At 50.2% G+C, this 21214-nt stretch overlaps 1 protein-coding gene across 1 annotated transcript; it reads right to left on the bottom strand.

Annotated features, from left to right (window-relative positions):
- Positions 1 to 1240: 1240 nt before the first annotated feature.
- FKBP6 (FKBP prolyl isomerase 6) lies at positions 1241 to 19027 on the bottom strand. Its single transcript, XM_030472901.1, has 8 exons — positions 18766 to 19027; positions 17268 to 17357; positions 16617 to 16819; positions 15298 to 15417; positions 14034 to 14228; positions 13631 to 13740; positions 10519 to 10609; positions 1241 to 1668 (listed from the first exon to the last, which is right to left on the bottom strand). Exons 1-7 carry the CDS (start codon positions 19025 to 19027, stop codon positions 10531 to 10533), a joined length of 1059 nt encoding a protein of 352 aa, XP_030328761.1. The 3' UTR covers positions 1241 to 1668; positions 10519 to 10530.
- Positions 19028 to 21214: the final 2187 nt, after the last annotated feature.

Here is a 21214-nt window from a genome sequence, read left to right as displayed (position 1 = left end):
CATGCGGGACAGTCTTAACACCCCCCTAGAAAAGAGCGAGGCCGAGCAGACGGGACAAGGCTGCCTGTGACAGGAGCACAGCTGGGAAGCCCTGGAGCTATGGCCCCAGAAGCCAGTCATTGGACAAGTAAGACACCAGGCTTCTGCTCTTCTTGTCTGGCTGACAACCTTCCACACAGCACTTACTTTTCAGGTGCATATTATTGCTCCAGGCTATTCATCAGGACAAAGCATCACAGTGTGTGGTTAAGAGAACTGGTATCGTGCAACTCCCTTTCTTCCTTTCTGAGCATCAGGAAGGCTCTTGGAGTCTTCTGGGGCAGGGGGGGGCAAGGGGGAAAAGCAAATCTGGGAAAAACCCAATCCCTGGATTGTTCTTGGGGGATAGGTGAGAAAACCCAAACCCTGCTCTACCTTTATAGCTTTCTTCAGACTTACGCAGCACAGCAGGATTTTACCTCCTCTCCGAGACAAAGCCATCCTTTCTCCATAAGCACAGAGGACCAGAACAAGCCCGACAAGCAGCAAGGCCCAGAAGCATGCCTGCAAGGTGCTGCAACCCAAAGCTCTCCTAACCTCCCCCTCTCACTTCAAACGTCCTATCGAGAGGGCATTTTATCTTAAGACACCATAATGGGGTGGTAAGGAATCCAAAACCCATAAAAGCACCATGAGAACAAGAACATTCAGACATTTCTCTCCTGGCAAGGGGCTGCCTTGGATCACACAGTGACAGCAGGCAACCCTGCCTGCCCAGCACATCAACGAGGCACTGAATCATGTTTAGAAGACATTCTCCATCCTAGCTGAACACAGGCAGTACAGATACCATCAAAACATCGTTTCATATTTCTAGGTTCCTCCTCCATGGCTTTTTGCTAGCTTTGTGGTTACCTACCTCTGGCTGTCTCAGAAGCATTTGATTTTGATTTCTTAAATCTCAGCCTCATCATGAAGGCGCATGTTCAGAGACACAAGGAGCACACAGCAGATTTTGCTCCACAAGGAAACAGACATGAAGTTAGAGGAGTCAGCAATATTTGTAGGGGATAAAGCTGGTATTCTTAGGTAATATGAAATTTAGTATCAACATTCAGAGAACATTCCGCCAAAACAAAGAGCATAACATGTTGTTGCTCAAGAAGAGCAACAAACCAGATGCTATTTCCAAATTCCAGCTCCTTACACTTAGAGACAGACATTAATCACTCTTGCACAATAAACTGGCACAAATCCTGTATTAGTTCTCAGGTTGGTTTATTTTCTCAGAACAATAATACAAAGTTTTTAAAGAACAACCGGTATAAACAACACAAAACTTCATGGCATCGTACGCCCATTTACAGATTCCCTAAAAGCAGCCCAGAATCTGCAAGAGGTAGGATGTCAGGGAAGAGTTTTCTTCCGAGAGCGTGCAGGGGAGAAGCAAGGGAATGCCCCTCTCCCCCCAACAGCAGGACTTGTTTCTTCTGGAAACAGCCTCAGAACGTGGCAAACAAAATCAACTTCAGGAAAATCAGGTTGTGTATAAACACAGAACCTCCCCTCCACACTCTCAAAACAAGACGGTCCTCTCGCCCCTTTGTCCAAAACACAGATGAGATGTCAAGATGTCTGTGTGGCCAGAGGTGGGTCTCCCTCCAGTCCAAGAGGCAAGTTAGCAAGATCCTAGGAAAACAAAACACCACAGTGTCCCGCAGGGATCACCTATACATTTTTCACATTAAATGGTCAGTTGTTACTAGCTCATGTCCACAGTGGCCCTGAAACACCCAGATTTTTGTGGATTAGCATGAATGGAACGGGCACAGTGAAATGCCCATGGAATTCATTCAAATTCTTCACATCGGACTTGGAGGAAGTGGAGTCTTAAATGACAAGAACTCAAAACTACCATGTCTACCTCAGAGAAACCCTGAGAACACGTGTCAGGCCACCTCCCTTCTTGTCCGGGGTTACCCATACTACCCAGCACTTGTGCTTTTCTGATCCTGTTCTGGGAAACCCAGTGCCTGGATGCTTACTCTTTGCTGTTGGGAGATAGTCCGTGTGTCCTTGGAGATTCACCATTCTCCTCATCTGAGATTCCTATTGCTTCTCACCATATTTACTTGCTCCCCCCTTCCCTCCTTCTTGTTTGTAAGACAGGACCAGCAGGAGGCCTGGTCACACCACTGCGACACTGGCAATGGATCGCAAAGCACTCCCAGCACTTTGTTCTTCATTAGCTCCCCCTGCCCCACCACTCTCACTCGAGGCTGGGACCTTACCAGTCTTGGAGCCCTGGCACACACTGAGAAAGTGACAGATTCTGTACCCAGGGAAGCCTCTACTTCTCTAGGGTTATGAGAGCTTTGCTAGCAGGAAACCAGTATCTAGGTGCAGGGTATAAGCCAGAACTGTTTCTAAGCTGTGATTTCCTCCACACACTCTTAACTTCAAAGGGGAAATTCTCTTGGGTCACTGATCAGGAGTTGGATCACCTGCCTCAACTTCTAAATGGCTACACAGACCTTGCTGCCAAAAGCTCACCAGCTCCTCCAGTACCTCTCCCAGCCATGCTCTGCTCTGTCCCTCTACCTGCAGACAGACCAGCACCTCCTCCCTTGAAACCTGCTGGAGTTTGTTTTCAAGTGCTGGTCCAACACTGCAAGATCTGCAGTGGAGCTCTGGTGCTGGCACACACAACATGGAGTTCTCTCTTGTTCCCAGAGCCATTAAGCACCTGGGATAAAACACAGCACACATTTTCATGCTGCTTTTTGATGGGCCTGTTAACAAAGTTCATGCTGCTGCTGCAACTGGCACCTCTGAGATCCTCTCAGAGGAGTGCTGACATAGAGGGTATTCTCCTGATCTGTCAGAGTGCAGACAGGACTGAGGCAGTGCAGAAGAGTCAGCCCCATCACCCCATCGGCCAGCGAACGAACAGGAGAGGGAGGAAAACAAATCAGAAAAATCCTTGGAAGCCTTTCCACAAAATAACCCATCATCTGTCTCCTACAGAAGTTCTGAGGATCAAAGGAGGTCTGTTCAAAAGGTGCTCTATCTTCTCTCAGCTCAAGAATACCAGGGTCCAAACCAATCTTGAATACCCTTTCAGCAGCCACAGCCACTGCAGCTTGCTCAGCCAGCTCAGCCGCAGTGCGCTCTGCAAATCCAAGTCAAATTACTAGCAGCAAAATGGGGAAGCCTGCTCCTTAGAGCATATTGGCTTACAGACTGCTAACCAGAGGGCAAGAAATGCAGTAATTGTGAGGAAAACAGATACTTTAGAGAGTTAAGGATGAGAAGATGAAGCATCACATGATGCTCAAAATCCACACCTCATTCATTATACATCCTTGAAAGGCACCACTTTAGTGGGATAACTAAGGCTGCAAGGAACATCAGTAGGTCTCTAGTCCAACCTCCTGCTCAGAGCAGGGTTAGCTATAAAGTCAACCAGATTACTCATCCTCCTCTGCTGACCCTGAAAGCAACCAGGTTTTGGCCAGTCTGTGTGCTCAGAGCCACCCAAAACCTGTGACTCGAATGCCACCAAGCCAGAAAACCCTGAGTCAGGACAATGGGCCTCTCTCAAAGGCTGCCCCCATTTAAAGTTTGGGACAATAAAAGCACAAAGCAGTCAAGCAACTTTAAGGATTGCCAGAAACACATGAGTAGAGACTTCTAGCCAAGCACAAACTGGGATTCATGGTGACAAGTCAGTGCAGTCACTGACCAGGACTCATGGAATCCCATGTTACAGCCTCATTTCACAGGTTGCCCTGTACAGCCAAACCTGCCAGCTAACGAGGGTCACTGTAACACAAGATACTCATAGTCAGCCTCAGCTGGCATTGCCATCTGTTAGCTCCTTCGGCCCAGAGAAGGGGGAGAGGCAGTTTCTAAAGAAGGAAAACTACTGAGGATACTTCAGCTGATCTCTTCTCTTACAAAATGCAAGAGATTTACCCTCTGCTATTTGTTAGTCTGATATTATCCCCACACAACACTTCCTTTCACGTGTTCCCAACAGGCATACTAAAAATTGATGATTTGAATTGATGATTCCACTGGCTGTTAGTTGCGGTTTGGGGTGTCTAGCTGGGCATAAAACCTACAGCTACTGAGACTTCTTGTGCACCATAAAAACAAAGGATCAAACTGTGAGTCTTCTGGTTCCATGGCTGCTATTTGAAGTAATAAAGTCTTTACATGGAGCTAATTAAAAATATTCAAACTGAAACCCTAAAGCCATTTCAAGGAGTGTTTGATCAGCTCATCTCTTTTATTTCCACCTAATGGCTACACAATCAAAAGAGAAGTAGAGGGGAAACACATGGCTGCGAAGACGCAGAGCACTGGATCACATTCAAAGTGTTTGCTGCTCCTGCACGTAGAAAAGCATGCTCCAACCAGGACTCTGCCCCAGGATTTGTTTCCTTCGCCTAACAGCAGGTTGGCAGCAACTCAGCCACGAAAACCAGCAAGGCACATGCTTGCTTTGAAGTTCAGACAGAAGTCTGTTGGTACCAGCTATTTTAATTCATCCTTCAGAAAGACAAGGCAGCAGATCATCAATTTACAGTAAGCAACAGGCCAGGGCCAGGTCACAGGTCATGTATAATCACAGTCACCTTTACTCTGCATTAAAGCCATAATTAACAGTTAATGTTCAACTAAGGCTTTAGGATTTGTTTAAGCTGCTTTCTTGCATAAAGAACTGCTGGTGCCTCTTCCCCAGCTCTCCCTCTCCTGCCTCCATCTCTAGCAGGGCTCTGGAGAAGGGTCATGTAGGCACCAAACTAACACAGCAAATATAATTCTTGTCAAAGCACAAGGAAACTGGGAAGTACGAAGTGCACACCTGAAGCTCAGCTCCTGCCAGTTCAGTCCTCACTACACCCAGGCTTTGAAGCAGCAGCTCCCAACAGCACTGCACTGAGATAACCCTCAGTGAGAAGAGCTTCTCCTTGAGAGAAGCGATCAGGTCATCAGCTTCAGGGGGGCAGCCTGCAAGGCTGGCCTGGCTTTTACACCCCAGAGAAGGGCTTTTAAAGGACATTCAGAGAACTGTAGCCTCCATCTGTCTGTGACTGGAGACAGAATGCCTCTTTTCAACACTTCTGTCCAAATCTAAACAAGATTCTCACTGACCATGGAGTAAAAAGGAAGGGAAGTTTTGATGTGGTAGTGAAAGGACACAGTACATCTTCCACCACAGCTCCACATGAAGATACTGTATGTATTTGGAGTGTGGATCAGCAGAAGAGCTAAAAACCTTCTTGAATGGCAATTGCCCAATAAGTGCTCTTCACTCAAACCTTGACAAGTCCAAAAGGATCTGCCACTCTGCAATGACAGCCTGGAGAAAAGCCACTGCTACCAGGGGGGAAACAAGCTCCTTCTGAAACACACCACGTGGACCCCACAAGCCGTAATTGGCATCCCTGAGGTTGCAGCTCTCAGGGATGGCAAGAAGAAAGCCCAGCTACAGCAAGGGTGCTATCAGCTAGCTGATAAGATGTGCTGGGCAATCCAACCGGGTATGAAGAGAAAAAACAGCTATTTACAACGCCAAGCTATCATGGCTTTGTCTGGACAAAGCCTAGAGAGAACCTGCCACATCGCCATCGCAGGGAGCCTTTCTCTGAGCACACAACATGCCATCAGAAAGCTTCCTAATTAGGGTGCCACTTATCTGCTGTCCTCAGAAGTGACTCCACAGTCACCTCTACCCTCCTTTCCCTCTCTAACATGTTGCTGGGGATGTCCAGCTGTTAGTGCTTCAAGTGGACTCGCTTTTATGGCCAAGATGGCTGTGCAGCCTGTCTGCAGAGCATGGCAGCACACAAGCAGGCACTCAGAGACTCGCCAGGTCTGAAGGCATGAGCAGGCTCCAGCTACCCCATCACAGGTGTTCCCAACGTCCAGACTCACAGATGAAGGTGCAAGGAACAGATGCGCTCCTCCTCCTTTATATGACCAAGCCATATGAACCTCCACGGCCATCTGAAGAGCTGCACTCACATGCTTTTTTCCTGAGGAATTTTTTTCTTTGCGAATCGATTTGTCATGATCCTTAGCTCTGCAAAGGATCCGCAGTGAGGTTCAAGCACTGCTGTAAGCTAGACAGACAGATCTGTGGCAGGACAAATTCTCCAGAGATCTTTAACAATTCTTGACTCCAAAAGACCCTGAATGCTCATGACATGTGCTACCATCCTGAGCTGAGGTGACAGAAGAAGGGCCTGTCAAGTTTGCTCAGATCTGTGATAGAACAAGGATACCTGAGGCAAAAAGGAAAACCAGAAAGTGGAGCTCTTTCTCAAGCATGTATAAGAAAAGCCCCTTAAAACAGCACCCAGACAAAGCAACACAAAAACTTGTCCAGAAAGCAAGAGGTCTCACAAGAGGGATAATTATGGGATGGTGAAAGAAGGGATGAACTCTTCAACACGCACTTCTGACTCACAAAGGACTTCATCCAGCAAGTCTGGGCTCAAACTGATCCTTACAACAGCTCCCAGTCCTTAACTTTCATGTCAATAATGCTCAGCATTCTGTCAAATCAACAGGTCCCCAGTAAAGCAGGGTGGGTAGCGGGAGAGGCACATGATGGTCACCTCTACCCTTACTGGAAATAATTGCAGTTGTGCAAACCAGCTCACAGCAGTGCCAAGACATTCCCTGCATCTTCAGCAAAAAGCCTTTCTGAAAGAATGTTCCCCAGATCTGAAGCCCTCCGTGGTGTCTCCTGCCTCCTGATGCTGGCAGCCACACTGTCTGTTTGCAATCACTGGTACCACTGTGTCAGACACAGCCATCGATGCCCTGGTCCTGTTCAAGTGATGTGGCCCCTGGTCCCCTGTCAGCTGCTCTGGGTCATTGCTGACGGAAAGAACACCCCATTACAGGGCTGCACGGGATGGACAACGCTTGGCAGCCCACAAGCAGAGGATTATTCTCCAAAACCACCACTTCACTGATGCCTTGGAGGACAGGCACAGTAGGGCACCAAGGTATCACATGGGTCTTCCTCCTTTCCATCTCATATCATCTTTTCACTTCAAAGCCCAGGCTGAGCCTCGCACCCTGGACAGGGCCACCACTAGTGCATTCAAACCAGGGCCCATGGCCAGTACACCCGCCCAGGAAGCACCCATGGCACAGCATCCCTAAGAGAGGAGGTGCAGCCATTTCTCCACTGACAGTTTCTAGAAGAGACCAGAGCCCACCAATCTTCCAGGGAGGCATTACAGGTACTACTGCAGGCACGAACTGCAGAACAACTGTGAATAAAAGAGAGATGCTAGAAGAGGAGAGAGCTGGAGGGAAAGCAAAAAACCCAAAAACCTTATTAAAGCTTTTCTCCTTCCTCTGCTTAGCAAGGAGAATGCTTAATTAAGTCATCCTTCAAGCCTCCCTGCTTGCTCCAGCAATGCTCAGCATAAAGCAGGTATTTAACAGTTTCCTGCGCAGCACAGGACATCTCAGGGGTACAATAATCTGCATATTCTAAAGGAGAAGTGAAATTGCTGGATCTCTGTTGCTCAGCTTCAGGCAGTGGGTAGGGACAGTGTCAGCAGGAGGCAAATTTTAGATCTGCTCAGTAATAAGAGCAGGAGGGGAAGAAGCAATCTGCTGTATACTCAGAGTCTGGAGCCTTCCCAAGGCAGGAGGTTTGACTGTGCTATACGCATACTACTCATTTTATTCACAAGTCTCTTTCAGCTTATTAGGTCAGTTTAACTGGCAACTGCTGCTGATTTTAAGCCCAATTATGGTCACTTCTACCTGGTGACACAGCCCCAGTACTGCAGCCAATTCTCACCAGTTAATGGCTTCAGAATTGCTAGACCCTGCTATTTGTAGCAATCTCAGGTTTGACCTCAGAGTCATAGTTTCCTGCCATAATTTCAGAAGTTTGTTTTCACTGGAACACTTCCCTGGGTGCTCTCAACCACTGAGACCACTCCACTTCTCCTGTGGAGACACGTTAGAGGCAAGCTGGCAACTTCAGCCCACCTATAATAAAAAAAGCTCAGAGACTCATCTTTCTGGGATGAAACTATCGCCAAGGACCCTCTCCTAGAATCCAGACATTTCTAGGGAACTTATCCCCACTCCTCACGATTAAGATCTCTTGTAATGAAGGACTGCAGTGATACAATCAGAAATTCCTGGGTTTTGATGCTGGGTTTTTCAAACAAGAAAGAAAAAGCTCCAATAAGCCAGCAGTCCTCAGCCCATCCATCCTGCAATTCAGGGGACGCTGAGGAGGACTTACAGCTATGGGCATCCCACATAACGTGGCTTAAACACGTCTGCACTACACAAGGTATACAAAGGCAGGCAAATAACCCAAACCCAGAGGGGCAAGCACAAGAGCCAGGCCACTGTGTTTGCAAGGAACCTCAGCAGAATGGCTTTAAGGAAGCGCTTATGGTCCTATTTCTCCCTGTATTTCCAAATTCTTCCAGGAAGCAGCACAAGTGGCCTTGCATTTCACCACAGAAAAGGTTGATTCTGATCTGGAACTCCATTAAAAAGGAAAAAAGTGTGTTCTGAGCAAGATGCTTTGAGAGCAGCCTGGAGGAGAAGGACTTGGGGCTGCTGGTTGATGAGAAGCTCCCCATGACCTGGCAGTGTGTGCCTGCAAGAGGGCTGGAGCAGCTCTGCTCTGGAGCCAGGCTGAGAGAGCTGGGCTGGGGCAGCCTGGAGAAGAGAAGGCTCCTGAAGGGGACACCTTAGAGCAGCTCCAGTGCCTAAAGGGGCTCCAGGAAACCTGGAGAGGGGCTTTGGGCAAGGGCCTGTAGGGACAGGCCAAGGGGAATGGCTTTAACCTGCCAGAGGGGAGATTGAGATGAGCTCTTAGGCAGAAGCTCTTCCCTGTGAGGGCGCTGAGGCGCTGGCACAGGGTGCCCAGAGAAGCTGTGGCTGCCCCATCCCTGGCAGTGTTCAAGGCCAGGTTGGAAACTGGCTGATGAGCAGTTCAGCCCACTACTTGAAACCTCCAGCAGCGGTTTCTCTTTTTCCCTTCCCCTTTGCACTTCTTGGGTTCCACTAGCTGAAGATGTCGGTTTATTTAGAACAGCAGCTCTGGGCCATTACACCCACTGTGTGAAAACCAGCACCCCTGCGAGCTGCTTTTTGGGAAACAAGAGGCCACACAACCTTTCCAGTGGAGGACCTGTCTGGTGACCCAGCAGATCACCACATTCATTTGGAGTTCCCACCACAAAGCAAGGCACAGATGGACACAAGAAGCTTCCCAGGCCAGGCACCACTATGTAGTTCTATCAGCCATGAGCCCCAAGTCCTACAGGCTTCCAAACTGCAAGTGTCTGAAATTCAGCATGTGGAGAATCAGAACCAACTTGCCAAGCCCAAAGCCACAAACGTTCTGCACACACCAGCAAGAACGCTTCTTGGCCTTAAATCTCCTTTCACAGCTACTTGCCTGAGGGTAGACACCTGCTAACCCATCTCATCCTGAACCCAGGGCAGAAACATTTGTGCTGAGGCAGTTCAGCAACATGCCCAGCTCAGACCCAGGCACAGAGGCCATGAGAGGTGAAGACTAGAGCAGGGAGGTGCATCCAGCCAAAAGAGGGTTGTGTCGCTTTAGGAAGAAGCTGCTCAAGCAAAGCTCTCCCTCACATACTACCTTAGCTTCTTCACAGCACATACAAAAGAGCCAACCTTAAAACACCAGACCTGCACCCTGCACTCTCACTGCTACTCCTGGAAAAGCTGCCAGTACTCATTTTCTACACACAGAAGAGGTACTGCCTGCTCTGCATGAGACAACAGCCACCAACTGCAACGGCCCCAAGCTGCTGACGCTCTCTGACACAAGGTTGCTGCCACTTTCCACAACACTTTCCCTAGGGTTTACCCAGAGGCAAGAGACCAGTGAAGATTTCCACTCCCCCTTCCGCCCCCCCGAAGGTTTTGACAAAAAAAAGAATGATCAAAGAGCCTTTGTGCATTTATAAACCCGTCAATATTGCTCAAAGATTTAAGGCTCTAAAGAGTCCAAAACATCTACTTGAAATTTTCTGTACAGACAGGTTTTTTAATATTAAAAAAAAAATAAATAAAGAAACCAGAATAAAATATTTACTGTTTCTGAACTGAGGCATTCCAACAACTCCAGCCAGGAGTGCTGGAGGGGAGGAGGAAAACCAATTCTTACGTTTGACAGGAACAATTTTTTTTGTTTCTTTTAATTGGCATAGAAACAAGACTATACAGCTATTTCTCCCCTTGGCTCTGACAAGGTATAGCTGGGATGAGCAGCACAGGAAACAACAAAATCAAACTTATTCAAATATTGCCAGTCTCAGGCTCCTGTCCCACACCCGCTTGCCTGTCAGGAAAGATTCCCCAAACTGACAATGCAGCAGCGTTTCACTCCACCATCCTGCCCCTTCCCCTCCACACACCCCCATTCCCTTCCCTCCAAAGGTTTCCCCACCTGACAACAGAGGTTTTGGAAGACCTCAGCCTTTTTTACAACTTGATTACCTTTATTCCTGCTCAGGCAGAAGAAGTGTTGAGAGAAGCAAACATTCGGCAGCACATTTCTTTCTCCTTGTTCATGTAGTCCCTGTAGCACCTGCAGAGCACAGCATGGCAGCACGGGCTGGGGACTGCCTGCCCACCCGCCAGTGCCACAACCAGAAAACATCTCTTAGTGTTTCTATATAAATAAATTAGCCTAATGCAGGAGTGTGCTGGGAGCAAAGCTGCAGATCCTTCAAGCCCTTCTTTCTGCCTTGTCAGGGAAGGACAGCTGGAAACATTGTGCCTCGTCCCCAGACCCTGGGTCTCCGCTTCGCTGGTGACTATCAACTAAGTAGATAGTTTGATTTTTGGTAGCCAGATGCTTTCTACACCAGTTTTGCAAGCATGTGATGCTGCAGAGGAACCCCCACCCATGTCCCATGGTCTAGTTTCATGTCTCCTCATTTGTGCCACTCCTTATGCAAGCTCCTTGAGCACCTAGCAGGAGACATAGTCCAAGCGCCCTACTCAAGAGTATCCACCATTGACACTGAATCTGGGCAGAGGATGGGTAGGAGACAGCAGGGATTCATGTCCAGACTAAGTGGAAATAGCAGGAATTTGCTTTCTCCTCCACTCTCACTTCCCTGCCAGTGTCACATTAGCATGGCAAAAGCTTCCCAGACAGCTCCATTTTAATTGCTGCTTCTCCAAGCACAGCATCCCCTGCACCCTGTGCTCTCACCTTACTAGCAACAAGGTCTCACTGGTGAGGAATCCCTGAGCCAGAGGGTGACTCAGTTTGGGCACCCGTCCCAGGGATCGATGGCTGCCCACACGGTCAGCTTTCCAGCATCTGCTACCATGTAAGGTCAAAAGCAAAGGGGTTTTGTGCAACACACCAGAAACAGCACAAGTGTGACATTGGCTAATCCTCTCTATCCCCTCCCATCAGCACCTCAGAGTCTAGAACCTCCAAAGTGCTTCAATTCAGTGAAATTCCAGCACAGCACGTCTTTTCGGTTAAGCCTCAGACAGATGTTGCCACAACTGTACACAGAGTAGGTCAGGGATGCCCATGTGGACTGTGGATGGCCTGCTCACACTCCTACCACTGCAGGAAACCCAAAAGCCCCTCATTTGGAGGCATAGACTGATGCCAGAAATCAGAACAACCCCATTTTGTTCTGGATTTGATGCAATGCAAGCCTTCCAACAGAACTGCAAATCCAGCAGCAGAATTTGCACCAAGACCCCTCCAACTGGTACTAGATGTGATCCACAAAACCCTCACCCTGGATCCTGCCTGTTGTTCTCCAGTGAGGTGAATTTTGCCAAGAACCTGGTTCAGTTTTTAAACAGATGCTTTTCGACATTTTAGTTTACACAGCAAAAGACTTTCCTCTTTGCCAAGTACAAATGTACTCAGTAAGGAAGCAAGAAGCCTCTAAGAACAAGATTTTGATTCATATTCCATTTCTGAAGCATTTGCCAGATCCCATTACAAGTTTTCTCAGGCAAGGCAGTTTGGCAACATTATAAGATCTAGTCTGAGGTCTGGCTTAAGCAACAACCCCCAATAATGTTTTCTTCACCTATTTTATACTAACTCCACTCTTTGACATGGTAAAAGCAAAAATTACACCAATTTTAACTAGCACTGAAGCAGAAACTCAAAGACAACAACAGTTTAATGCATCCTCAGCTTATTGACACATGTGAGCTGTACATGCTGCCATCTCCAGAGTTGGGGCTGACCAGCCTGCCTGCTGCTCCCCTAAAGGCTGCTCCCCCAAACAGAGCACCTTGGTGCTTCCTGCACAACAACCTCGACATTGTTAGCAAGGTTTCTCTTTCACCTGCCAACATATTTCAAACAAGTCTGAGAGAACACATGATGTTTCTAGGACCAGGACTGCTAGCACGGGACCACAGGCTTTTGACATTACCCACATCCCAAGCCTCCAGGAGGTATCCAGCCACCCAGATCTATTTTATACCTATTTTATACCTACTTGCACTCACCTAGCAATTTGGTAGCTACATACCCAGAGGCAGAGCCAGGACCAATAGAAGTGCTTTATTTCAGATTTCCAGAGCAGCAGCTAATGCTGCCTTGAAGTTCTTCATATTTCAGAAGGGAACAAGTTTGAAGACTTGGTGTTATCACAGACCATGAAAGATGACGTGGATATATACAGTGGACCGATGTGAAAGGAGAGCCCTCCACCAAAACACCTAGGGAAGTCACTCAGGTACCAGACTAGCTTTTCCAGTCACACCAACTACTCTAACAAGAGATGTTACGGCTGCCTACAAACCCTTCAGCAAATGCCTACCAGTGATGCACAAAAGAAGAGGGCACAAGGGCTGCATTGTGACCTCTGAAGCTGACGACTGCATTGCCTCCTGCACCTGTGAGCAGTGCCAGGAGTACAGCACATGCTTTTGGGAACCAGCTGGTGCTTCTGCCAGTTTCAAATGGAAGAATAGAATGAAGACAGAGACTAGTGTTAGTCATGTTTTGGTGGGGCTAGGGCATGACTAAAGCTGGCAGGATTGTGCTGTACTCAGCCTGCGAGCAAAGGGACAGTTCACCTTCAGGATTGCTCACTTATTACCTCCAAGACAGCAAGAAATTCCCTTTTAACAAACATTAGTATTTGTAGCTTTGCACACTGAAACACTTCCAGTGCAGAAGAACTGCTGTAATTAACCAATACATCTTAAAGGGAATAAAAATCCTTTGCATTAATCCAGAACATTATCAGCTTGAGTGCTAGCCTACTGCATCTCATTGGTTTTGAGGCTTTTCAGCAGCTCCTGTCCCCCCATTCTCACCCTGAGCTCCCTACTCCCTAGGAGCATAACACACACATCCTGCAGAGACACTGCACAGGAAGAGGGGGTGCTCTCAGCTTCTCACTTATCACCTGCGACCACTGTGTCTCCAACATGTTTGAATCTGTTGTCTCCACATTGAGAGAAACCTTCTGCACTTCCCCAAGTCATTACTGACCAATAGTTTTGTGTTTTGTTTTGGGGTTTTTTAACCATATTGAGTATTTTTGAGCAGGTTTTCCAGCCTGTTTAAGCACCCTCTCTTCTACAGCGAAGACAGGAGTTCTCTCACCTTGCCAGCTTTTTCAGCTCATTGTTAATATCATGGTTGAAGGGCTGTATGCACTGAGCTCTGGCCAGGAAGTCCCGGGCTTTTTCGTATTCTGTCATGCAGAGACAAGCCTGCCATTGAAAGAAGACAGATGTGTCACACAGTAAGTAGATACTCACCACCGTTCTTCAGGACGCAACACACGTGCATCCGCAAACGTTTCTGAGCCAGCTCCCGGTAGCTCTGGAACCCCCCCAAAGAGATCTGTGTGACAGATTTGCCAACCTCCCCCGCTGCTGCAGCACCTTAGAAGGCCTGGCCCAGAATGTAGTGGTTCTCCTCAGCTCATTCAAGGTTCTCTCCACACTCAGTCAGGCCAGGATATGCCTTGATGTGGCTACCAGAGGAATTCATTTTTGCCCACCTGGCCACACCTGAACAACGCTTTGGCATTTCTTTGGTCGATCTCCAAGGCCTTCTCCCCGTACACCAAAGCCTGGGTAGGACGATCCAGTTTCAGGTAAGTGAGCGAGAGATTCAGGAGCAGCAGCAGCTTGGAAGCATTTATCTGACGCTGCTCTGCCTCACTGGAAGGGCTGAGACCAAGGATGGATAATGCCTGAGCAGACAAGGAAAAAGAACTAGTGCACAACAAATCTGCTACGGGAAGTGAGAAGCCCACCTCATCAGAAAGCTGCACCCATGTTTCTGTTCAAATAGTAAGAATCAAAACTCTACAAGGCACTATCAGCATGACTAAGCTCAGCCATAGCACTACAGGGTTAGGAACCTCTTGGGGGACTTGAAAGCAATAGAATAAGAAAATTACACCCACGACTCAAATATTAAGGACAAAGATGGCAGAGAAATCCTACAGGGAGAAAGGCAATTGAAATTATTTTTGTTACTGAAACAGCAAGAAAAAGCAATTCTGAATGGAGGGAAGAAAAAACTCACAAAACCTCACTACCTCTGAAACAAAGGCAGATGCTTTCCAGCTTGGGAATAACTGTTTCCCTGCCTGGAAAGGTTGTGGGGTCTCCATCCTTGGAGATGTTCAAAACCTGAATGGACGCAGTCCTGGGCAACCTCCAGCTGTGGCTGCACTTCCTTCAGCAGAGCACTGGACTAGACAGCATCCAGAGGCCCCCACCAGCCTCAACTGTGCTGCGATTCCCAACAGGAAGGCTAAAAATAAAGTTTGAGTGCACAGTGTGTCAGTGATATCTGCTTCCAGACAAAGGGATTCTAGATTCCTTCTCAAAGCATTAATCAGAATGCTGCTGCAACACAAGGCTGAGATGCACGATGAGGTCTCCCAGCAAAAGCTGCCCTGAAATGCTCTAGCTCAGCGGTCAGCTACGCAACCGTGCAGGGCTCACAGCCAAGACGCACTCTTCCCTCCCGGCTAGAGCCCACAGGGAGCAAACCTGAAGGGAAAGGGCTCTGCCTGTTTCTCCCAGCCCTTCTCCTTCGGTTACCACTGCTGCTCACAAAAACAGGTGTCTAAGATCTGTTCTTAAATAACAAACTACCCTGGAAAATAGAATGAAGCCATTTGATGACAGAATCATGCTACGATTCTATGATGTGATCTCTAAATCGTACTTTTTATGGTGAGCTAACACTTCATAATCACCACTTTCATAGCTTTTTACAATGGAAAGCACTTTTTTCTGGTGTCATACCTTTTTGTATCTGTCTTTGGCATCGTCCAAGTGCCTCTTGCGGTAGAGGTAATTGCCAAACTGTCTCTCTGTGTCTGCCACTTTCAACACCTTTTGTAGTGGAAACGCAGCCTGCTGCTCCTGTGTAAAGAAACACCTGAGTTTCAGCTCAAACAAAAGAAAACGAGCAGAGAGCTCAGAGAGGGCAGTCCTGCACAGTCCCTTTCAGTTCACAGGGCAGGAGCCAGTCCATTGCCAAGCCCCCGCAGAGTCCAGCCAGGCCACCATCGTGTGGCACTTCCCTTCCCCAGGCTGAAACGTGCTCCTGCTCTTGCACTGGTGAAGGGTGCTACTGATCAGGGCAGGAAGATTGCCAGGAACAAAGAGACTTGGGGTGGAGAAGAGGGCTGAAAAAAGTAGGAATGCCTTCTTAAATCCTGCCCAACTCTCTCACCTGCTCAGCACAGAGCAGACAGTTCATGAACACTATTGCTGAAGCTGTGAAAGGCTCCATTGCTAATGGCTCTGTATCACCCCTCTGCATCACCCCCAGGTGGCTGCCTCAGGCCAGCCCCAGGACCAGGCTGACACCCCAACAGGGTGTCAAAACCAGAAAACCAACAATAATAAAAAAAGATAAAATTCAAGACAGGTTTTCTTCTGGGTTTGCAAGTTCAAACCACCTTGGAGAGGTCAGTTAACCAGGGAGGGTGGGCAACTGGGAGGCAGGGGTGTGAGCTCTCCTGCGACAAGCGTGTTTTGTTCGCAGGGCTCTGTGTGGAAAAAATGGCCTGTGCAGCAGCAGGAGGGGAGGAGGAGGCAGCCTCCCCCCCAGCGCTCCACTCACCAACCCACAGCCCCAGCCCAAAGCCCTTTACACGAAAAGGGGAAATTAACAATAACACTATAACGCACCGGGAAGGAAAGCAAACAGTGAAGGAGCACTTGGGAAAGCAGCCAAGACATAGGGACAAAGGGTGGGAGCTGGGGGAGGCGCTCGGACACTGCCAACTGCACAGGATTTTTACAGACAGCTCCTTACTGTTCCTTCAGGGAAATTCCTGGCAGCTGGTGCCCTCTAGTGAAACCAGGAGGTTTCCTGTAAAGCTAAAAATAAATCCTAGAACCATGGAATGGGAGTCTGACTCCAGCACGCAGGAGCAAACAAAGGCAGCACCCAGCTTCTCCCTCTGCACAAACGGGGAGGTGAGCAGGGGCAGCTTTAGCAAGCACGTGTCTGTAAGCTAAACATATGTAATGCACGGGCCTCAGCAACTGGAAGGAGGCAACAAAGGTTTAGCCACCAGGTTCAGGTTTCAAACCTTATGACAGCAACTCACAGCAGTCAGCTCGAAGAATGTGTCAGACTCAGCCGAGTCTAGGAAGTCCAGCACCTCCACTTCAAAGATGACCGTGGCACTTGGGGGAATGAGAGGAGGACAGCCTCGCTGCCCATAGGCATAACCCGGTGTGAAGACAAACTTTGACAACTCTCCCTTCTTCATTGTCAGCAGGCCAACTTCCAGGCCCAAAAGCGTAATGTCTGTCTCAACAAGATATGGCAGGTCATGAGAATCACACAGAACCCAGCTCAAACACCAAACAATCTCTCCAAAGCCTGGAGGAAGAAATCCTTGGTAGCTCATATCTCAGCAACTACAATGGCCAACTGCCCCCTGTCAAGGCAGCCTGCGGCGGGACCAAGCACACACTCGACACAATGTCTCCTCTTCAGTGATCTAAGAACACCAGGATGCGGAGCAGCTGCCTCAGGGCACCCCCATGCCACCAAGAGCCAAGAGGGGCTGAGGGTGATCAGTTCCAGATTGACCATCACCCATGTGAAGCAGGAGGCTTTTAGGAAGTCTCCATTAACAAGCATTAAAGGCTTCAAATTACACAAAAACACTAAAGAGCATTTAACGACATGTCTTAAGGGGCTGGTCTTTACAATCCCAAATCACAAGACAAACTTTTTGCCTCAAACTTACCTTTCCCGAGTTTCATCAGCCCAGGAGACTTGCTGTAGCAGTTTGTGCAGAAGGGCTTATCCTGGTCTTCCAGGTATCCAGAGAACTTCACTGTGAAGCCCAAAGCAAGGAGTGAGGAAAAAAAGCAAGAGTTTCATTTCATCTCCACTAACAGCAGCATCAGGAGTTGAATTTGCAATGCCACCATTTTATCCTGCTTTTTTCCTTCTGCTCTAGAACAGCAGAGGCAGCACAAATCACCTTGTGTTTGATATCAAATACCTGATCACATCCAAGCAGCCAAGCTGACTGTTTTAACACCATCAGCAGATAAAACAGCTGCTTCACAGTCCTGATCCCTATCTAAATAAAAGATGTGATTTTGTGTTTTTAAGAATTGGAAACTTCAGCTTTAGAAATTAAAATGCCCCAATTATCTGCAAAAATCGGTAACAAACCCTCTTGTAACCAAAGCTGGAGGCCTGGAAAAAGAAACAAAAGGAAAAAGCACAAAGTACTCCTCTGAGCCCTGCCACTCTCCTGAGTGCTGTGTGTGTAACGCCAGTTCTCACCCAGTTAGGAAAAGAAACGTAACGGGTCCTGGCAGAGTTCAAGGCCAGGTTGGACACGGGCTTGGAGCAACCTGCTCTAGTGCAAGGTGTCCCTGCCCGTGGCAGGGGTTTGGAACTGGGTGAGCTTCACGGTCCCTTCCAACCCAAACCAGTCAATGAGTCTTTAATTCCCTTGATATGGCACCAAGCCTTTGCACTTCAGGAACTTTCAGCTTCAAAGCTCTTCTCTGTACTGTGAGCACAGGTGGGACCTGTAAATCCTGCTTTTCTCAAGGTCAAGATGCCCTTTCATTTAATCTGTCAGCCCCAAGAAGTTAAACAGAGTATCTCAAGTGCTAGAATACTGATAAGGAGAGCAGTCAGTCTCTGAAACAGACATACTACTGTGTAACACAAGCACTTTTAAGTTCTTTTTCTGGCCTCACACTAAAATCCAGAGTGCTGGGAGTGCCACAAGCCCCTCCCCATTAGAAGCTCAGGGAATCCTTTACAACCAGGCTCTGCCCCTCCATTTCCCCCAGCCACGCAGCCCAAAGCAAGGACCTTGTACTGAGATGTAAATGACATAGCTGAGCACGAGACCCTGACTTCGCTCTGTGCCTCCGAGGATTTCAGGTTTTCTGAGTCCTGCCAGCCACAGGTTAAATTTAACAACTCCCATTTATAAAGAAATCTGCTCAGGAGACGGGCAGCGGAGCCTGCCAGCTTGTGTCCATCAGACAAGGTACAGCAGTGCTGCAGAGCACACCGGAACCCAAGGGGAGCGAGGCCGGGGGTCCGCGCAGCACCCACCGCAGGATGGTGGCTGGAACCACCCAGCCGAGCACACACGGCCCCGGGAAAGAGGCGAGAACCGGGCGCTGCGGCAGGAGGGGCCCAGCCACTGCCGTGCGGCCCCCAGCACCTCACCCGGCCCAGCGCCACCGGCCCTGCAGCCCCAGCGGTACCTGCCACGGAGGCGTTCGGGGGCACGGCCTGCCCGGTGCCGGGGCGCAGTTCCTGCTTGCGCACGCCGCCATCGCCGCTCAAGTCCTGCAGGCGCTGGGACCGCACCACGCTCTGGAAGGGGCACACGGGCGGGGCCTGCCCTGCTGGGGGCAGCCTCCACTCTGGCCCAGGCCAAGGCCGGGGCTGCGCCTCACCCGCAGCCCTGCCACGCACCGCCAGCGCCGGGGCCCCGCCATGGCCGGCCCCGCGGCCGCTCGCCATCGCCGCCGCGCCCCCTGCGCCAATCGCAGCACGCGGCCCCGCCGCCAATCACGCTCCAAGCCGCGCCCTCATCCCAGCACGAGGCTTAAGAGACCGCGCGTTCGCGCCTCTCGGGCAGGGACACGCCCCCGCGCTGCTCTCAACCAATGGGCGGCTGCAGAGCTCCCTGACCGCGGCAGCGGGCGGGGCGGGGCGGGGCCAGCGCCGCCACCTCCTCCCCGGGCGCGGCTGCGCGCTGAGCCCAGGGGGGGTGCGCGGGGAGCGGCCTCTGTTGCGCCTAGGGAGGCCCGGGTATTCCCCGGCTGTTCCCCGGGTGTTCTGCCGGCAGCAGCGCCCTGCTCCGATCTGAGCCTGTGGCAGGAGAGGCCTCTGCGAGCCAGGGACGTACCCGCGGCCTGTCACAGAACCGTGGAGTGGTTTATAGGGGACCCTAAAGCTCATCAAGTCCAGCTCCCTCAGCCTGGCTCCAGAGCAGAGCTGCTCCAGCCTTCGCAGCAGCTCCGTGGCCTCCTCTGGACTCGTTCCAACAGCTCCATGTCCCGCTTGTGTTGCTGCCCCGGAGCTGGACGCAGGCTGCAGGGGGGGGTCTCCCCAGAGCAGAGGCTGCCCCCAGCTGCCAGCGCCCTCTGGGGAGTGAGAGCTGCGCCCTCCTGGATGTGGCTCAAGGACCCCACGCCAGCGGCTGAGGTGGGAGCCCCAGGCTAATCCTGAGCCCTTGTCTCCAATTCCCCACCCCACAGCCTCTGGAGGTTGCCCCAAAGCTGGACCCTCCCGGCTGAGAAAGGTTCCTCGTCCCCAGCTTTCCCTGGGCAATATCGGGAGGGACCCACCGGGGTGCCTGCAAGCCAAACACATCTGTGAACCAGCAATAATTGTGTGAGAAACCATGTTTTGCACAGTAGACGTGTGCCTTGCCCCACACTGCGGGAGCTGCACTTGAGGTTTCCTTCTGATCTGTTCCAAAACAATAAAAGGTTTTCAACAAACAATAAAAAAGTGGTGTTTCAAGCAGAAAAAAGAGCTTTAGTTGATAAGAAAGTGTTTTAGTGAAAACGTTTCCACTGTCCCAAGCGGTGTGTATGAGTGAAAGGCGGGGGGGCTCGGGGAGGCTGGCTGCTCCGGGAGGCAAACACCACCGGCTCTTATCAAGGCTCCTGCCTGCACAATCATCTGATGTGTGTGCCCGTACCTGCGTGGCAGGGGCGGAGGGCAGCCCTCTCCGGGGGTGTGTCGCCATCCTTGGAGTGGGAGAGGGGACAAGAGCCTGCCTGGCCTCTCCGCAGTGAGTGAGGACATCCCTGGCAGGGCTGAGGCTGCAGGAGTGGAGCGGCTCAGCTCCCTGTCCCACCGAGGGGCTGCGGGTCCCACCACCTGCCTCGCTGCCTCTCCAGCCAGGTCAAAATCTTCAGCTTGACTGGGAAGCCGAGTGACATCCATCAGGCTCAGAGCACTGAGCGGGGCCAGGAGGAAGCCGTGCAGGGCATGTGAGTGGTGCAGCGAGTGGGAGGCTGTTATTTGGGTCTCTGGGATGTGTATGTGTGAGTGGAGGGAGCAGCTGAAGCTGGTTTCCCCATATGGGGTTTTATGGTGTCTGATGGGTCACAGGCTGACATTCAGGCTTTTGTTGATTCACCAAGCTCCTATAGTGATGTGTGATAAAAGCCAAGCTCGAGTCACAGCCTCCCCTTTCCCCAGGAAAGCTACTGAGTCTCTGACTTCACGCTTATTTTCTTCAACTTCAGGTCATGTCTTTGTCTTGCCCAGGATCTTGGCAGTTACACCCATAGCGCTGGGAGCAGCAGGGGAGGCAGAGCTGCACAGCCTTAGAGCTGCCGAACAGGCTGGGCCATGGGCAGCCCCGGGCTGCCGGGAGAGGCTGGGATTTGGGCTTGTGTCTGTTGGGGGTGCTGGCCCCGGGCACGGAGCGCTGTGTGGACCAGAGACTGCACCGCATTTCAAGGGGGTGAGCTGCAGTCACAGCCACATGCTGTGTGTCAGCCCTTGTGTCATAGAATCCCAGACTGGTTTGTGTTGGAAGGGACCTTAAAGCTCCCCCAGTTCCAACCCCCTGCCACGGGCAGGGACACCTTGCACTAGAGCAGGTTGCTCCAAGCCCCTGTGTCCAACCTGGCCTTGAACACTGCCAGGGATGGGGCAGCCACAGCTTCTCTGGGCACCCTGTGCCAG

Source organism: Strigops habroptila (assembly GCF_004027225.2).
Source record: "Strigops habroptila isolate Jane chromosome 13 unlocalized genomic scaffold, bStrHab1.2.pri S16, whole genome shotgun sequence".
NCBI classification, from domain to species: domain Eukaryota; kingdom Metazoa; phylum Chordata; class Aves; order Psittaciformes; family Psittacidae; genus Strigops; species Strigops habroptila.
The sequence above is the reverse complement of the archived record's forward strand: the minus strand, read 5'-3'. Positions and strand labels throughout refer to the sequence as shown.

Excerpts from the sequence above, each read along its gene's own strand:
- FKBP6 (XM_030472901.1), bottom strand. The coding sequence starts at position 19,027 with ATGGCGAGCGGCCGCGGGGCCGGCCATGGCGGGGCCCCGGCGCTGGCG. Across the intron at positions 16,820-17,267 it reads GCTGATGAAACTCGGGAAAG|ACATTACGCTTTTGGGCCTG; the intron begins GTAAGTTTGAGG and ends TTGTTGAGACAG. Across the intron at positions 10,610-13,630 it reads GAGCTGAAAAAGCTGGCAAG|GTGCTACAGGGACTACATGA; the intron begins GTGAGAGAACTC and ends TGTGCTCTGCAG.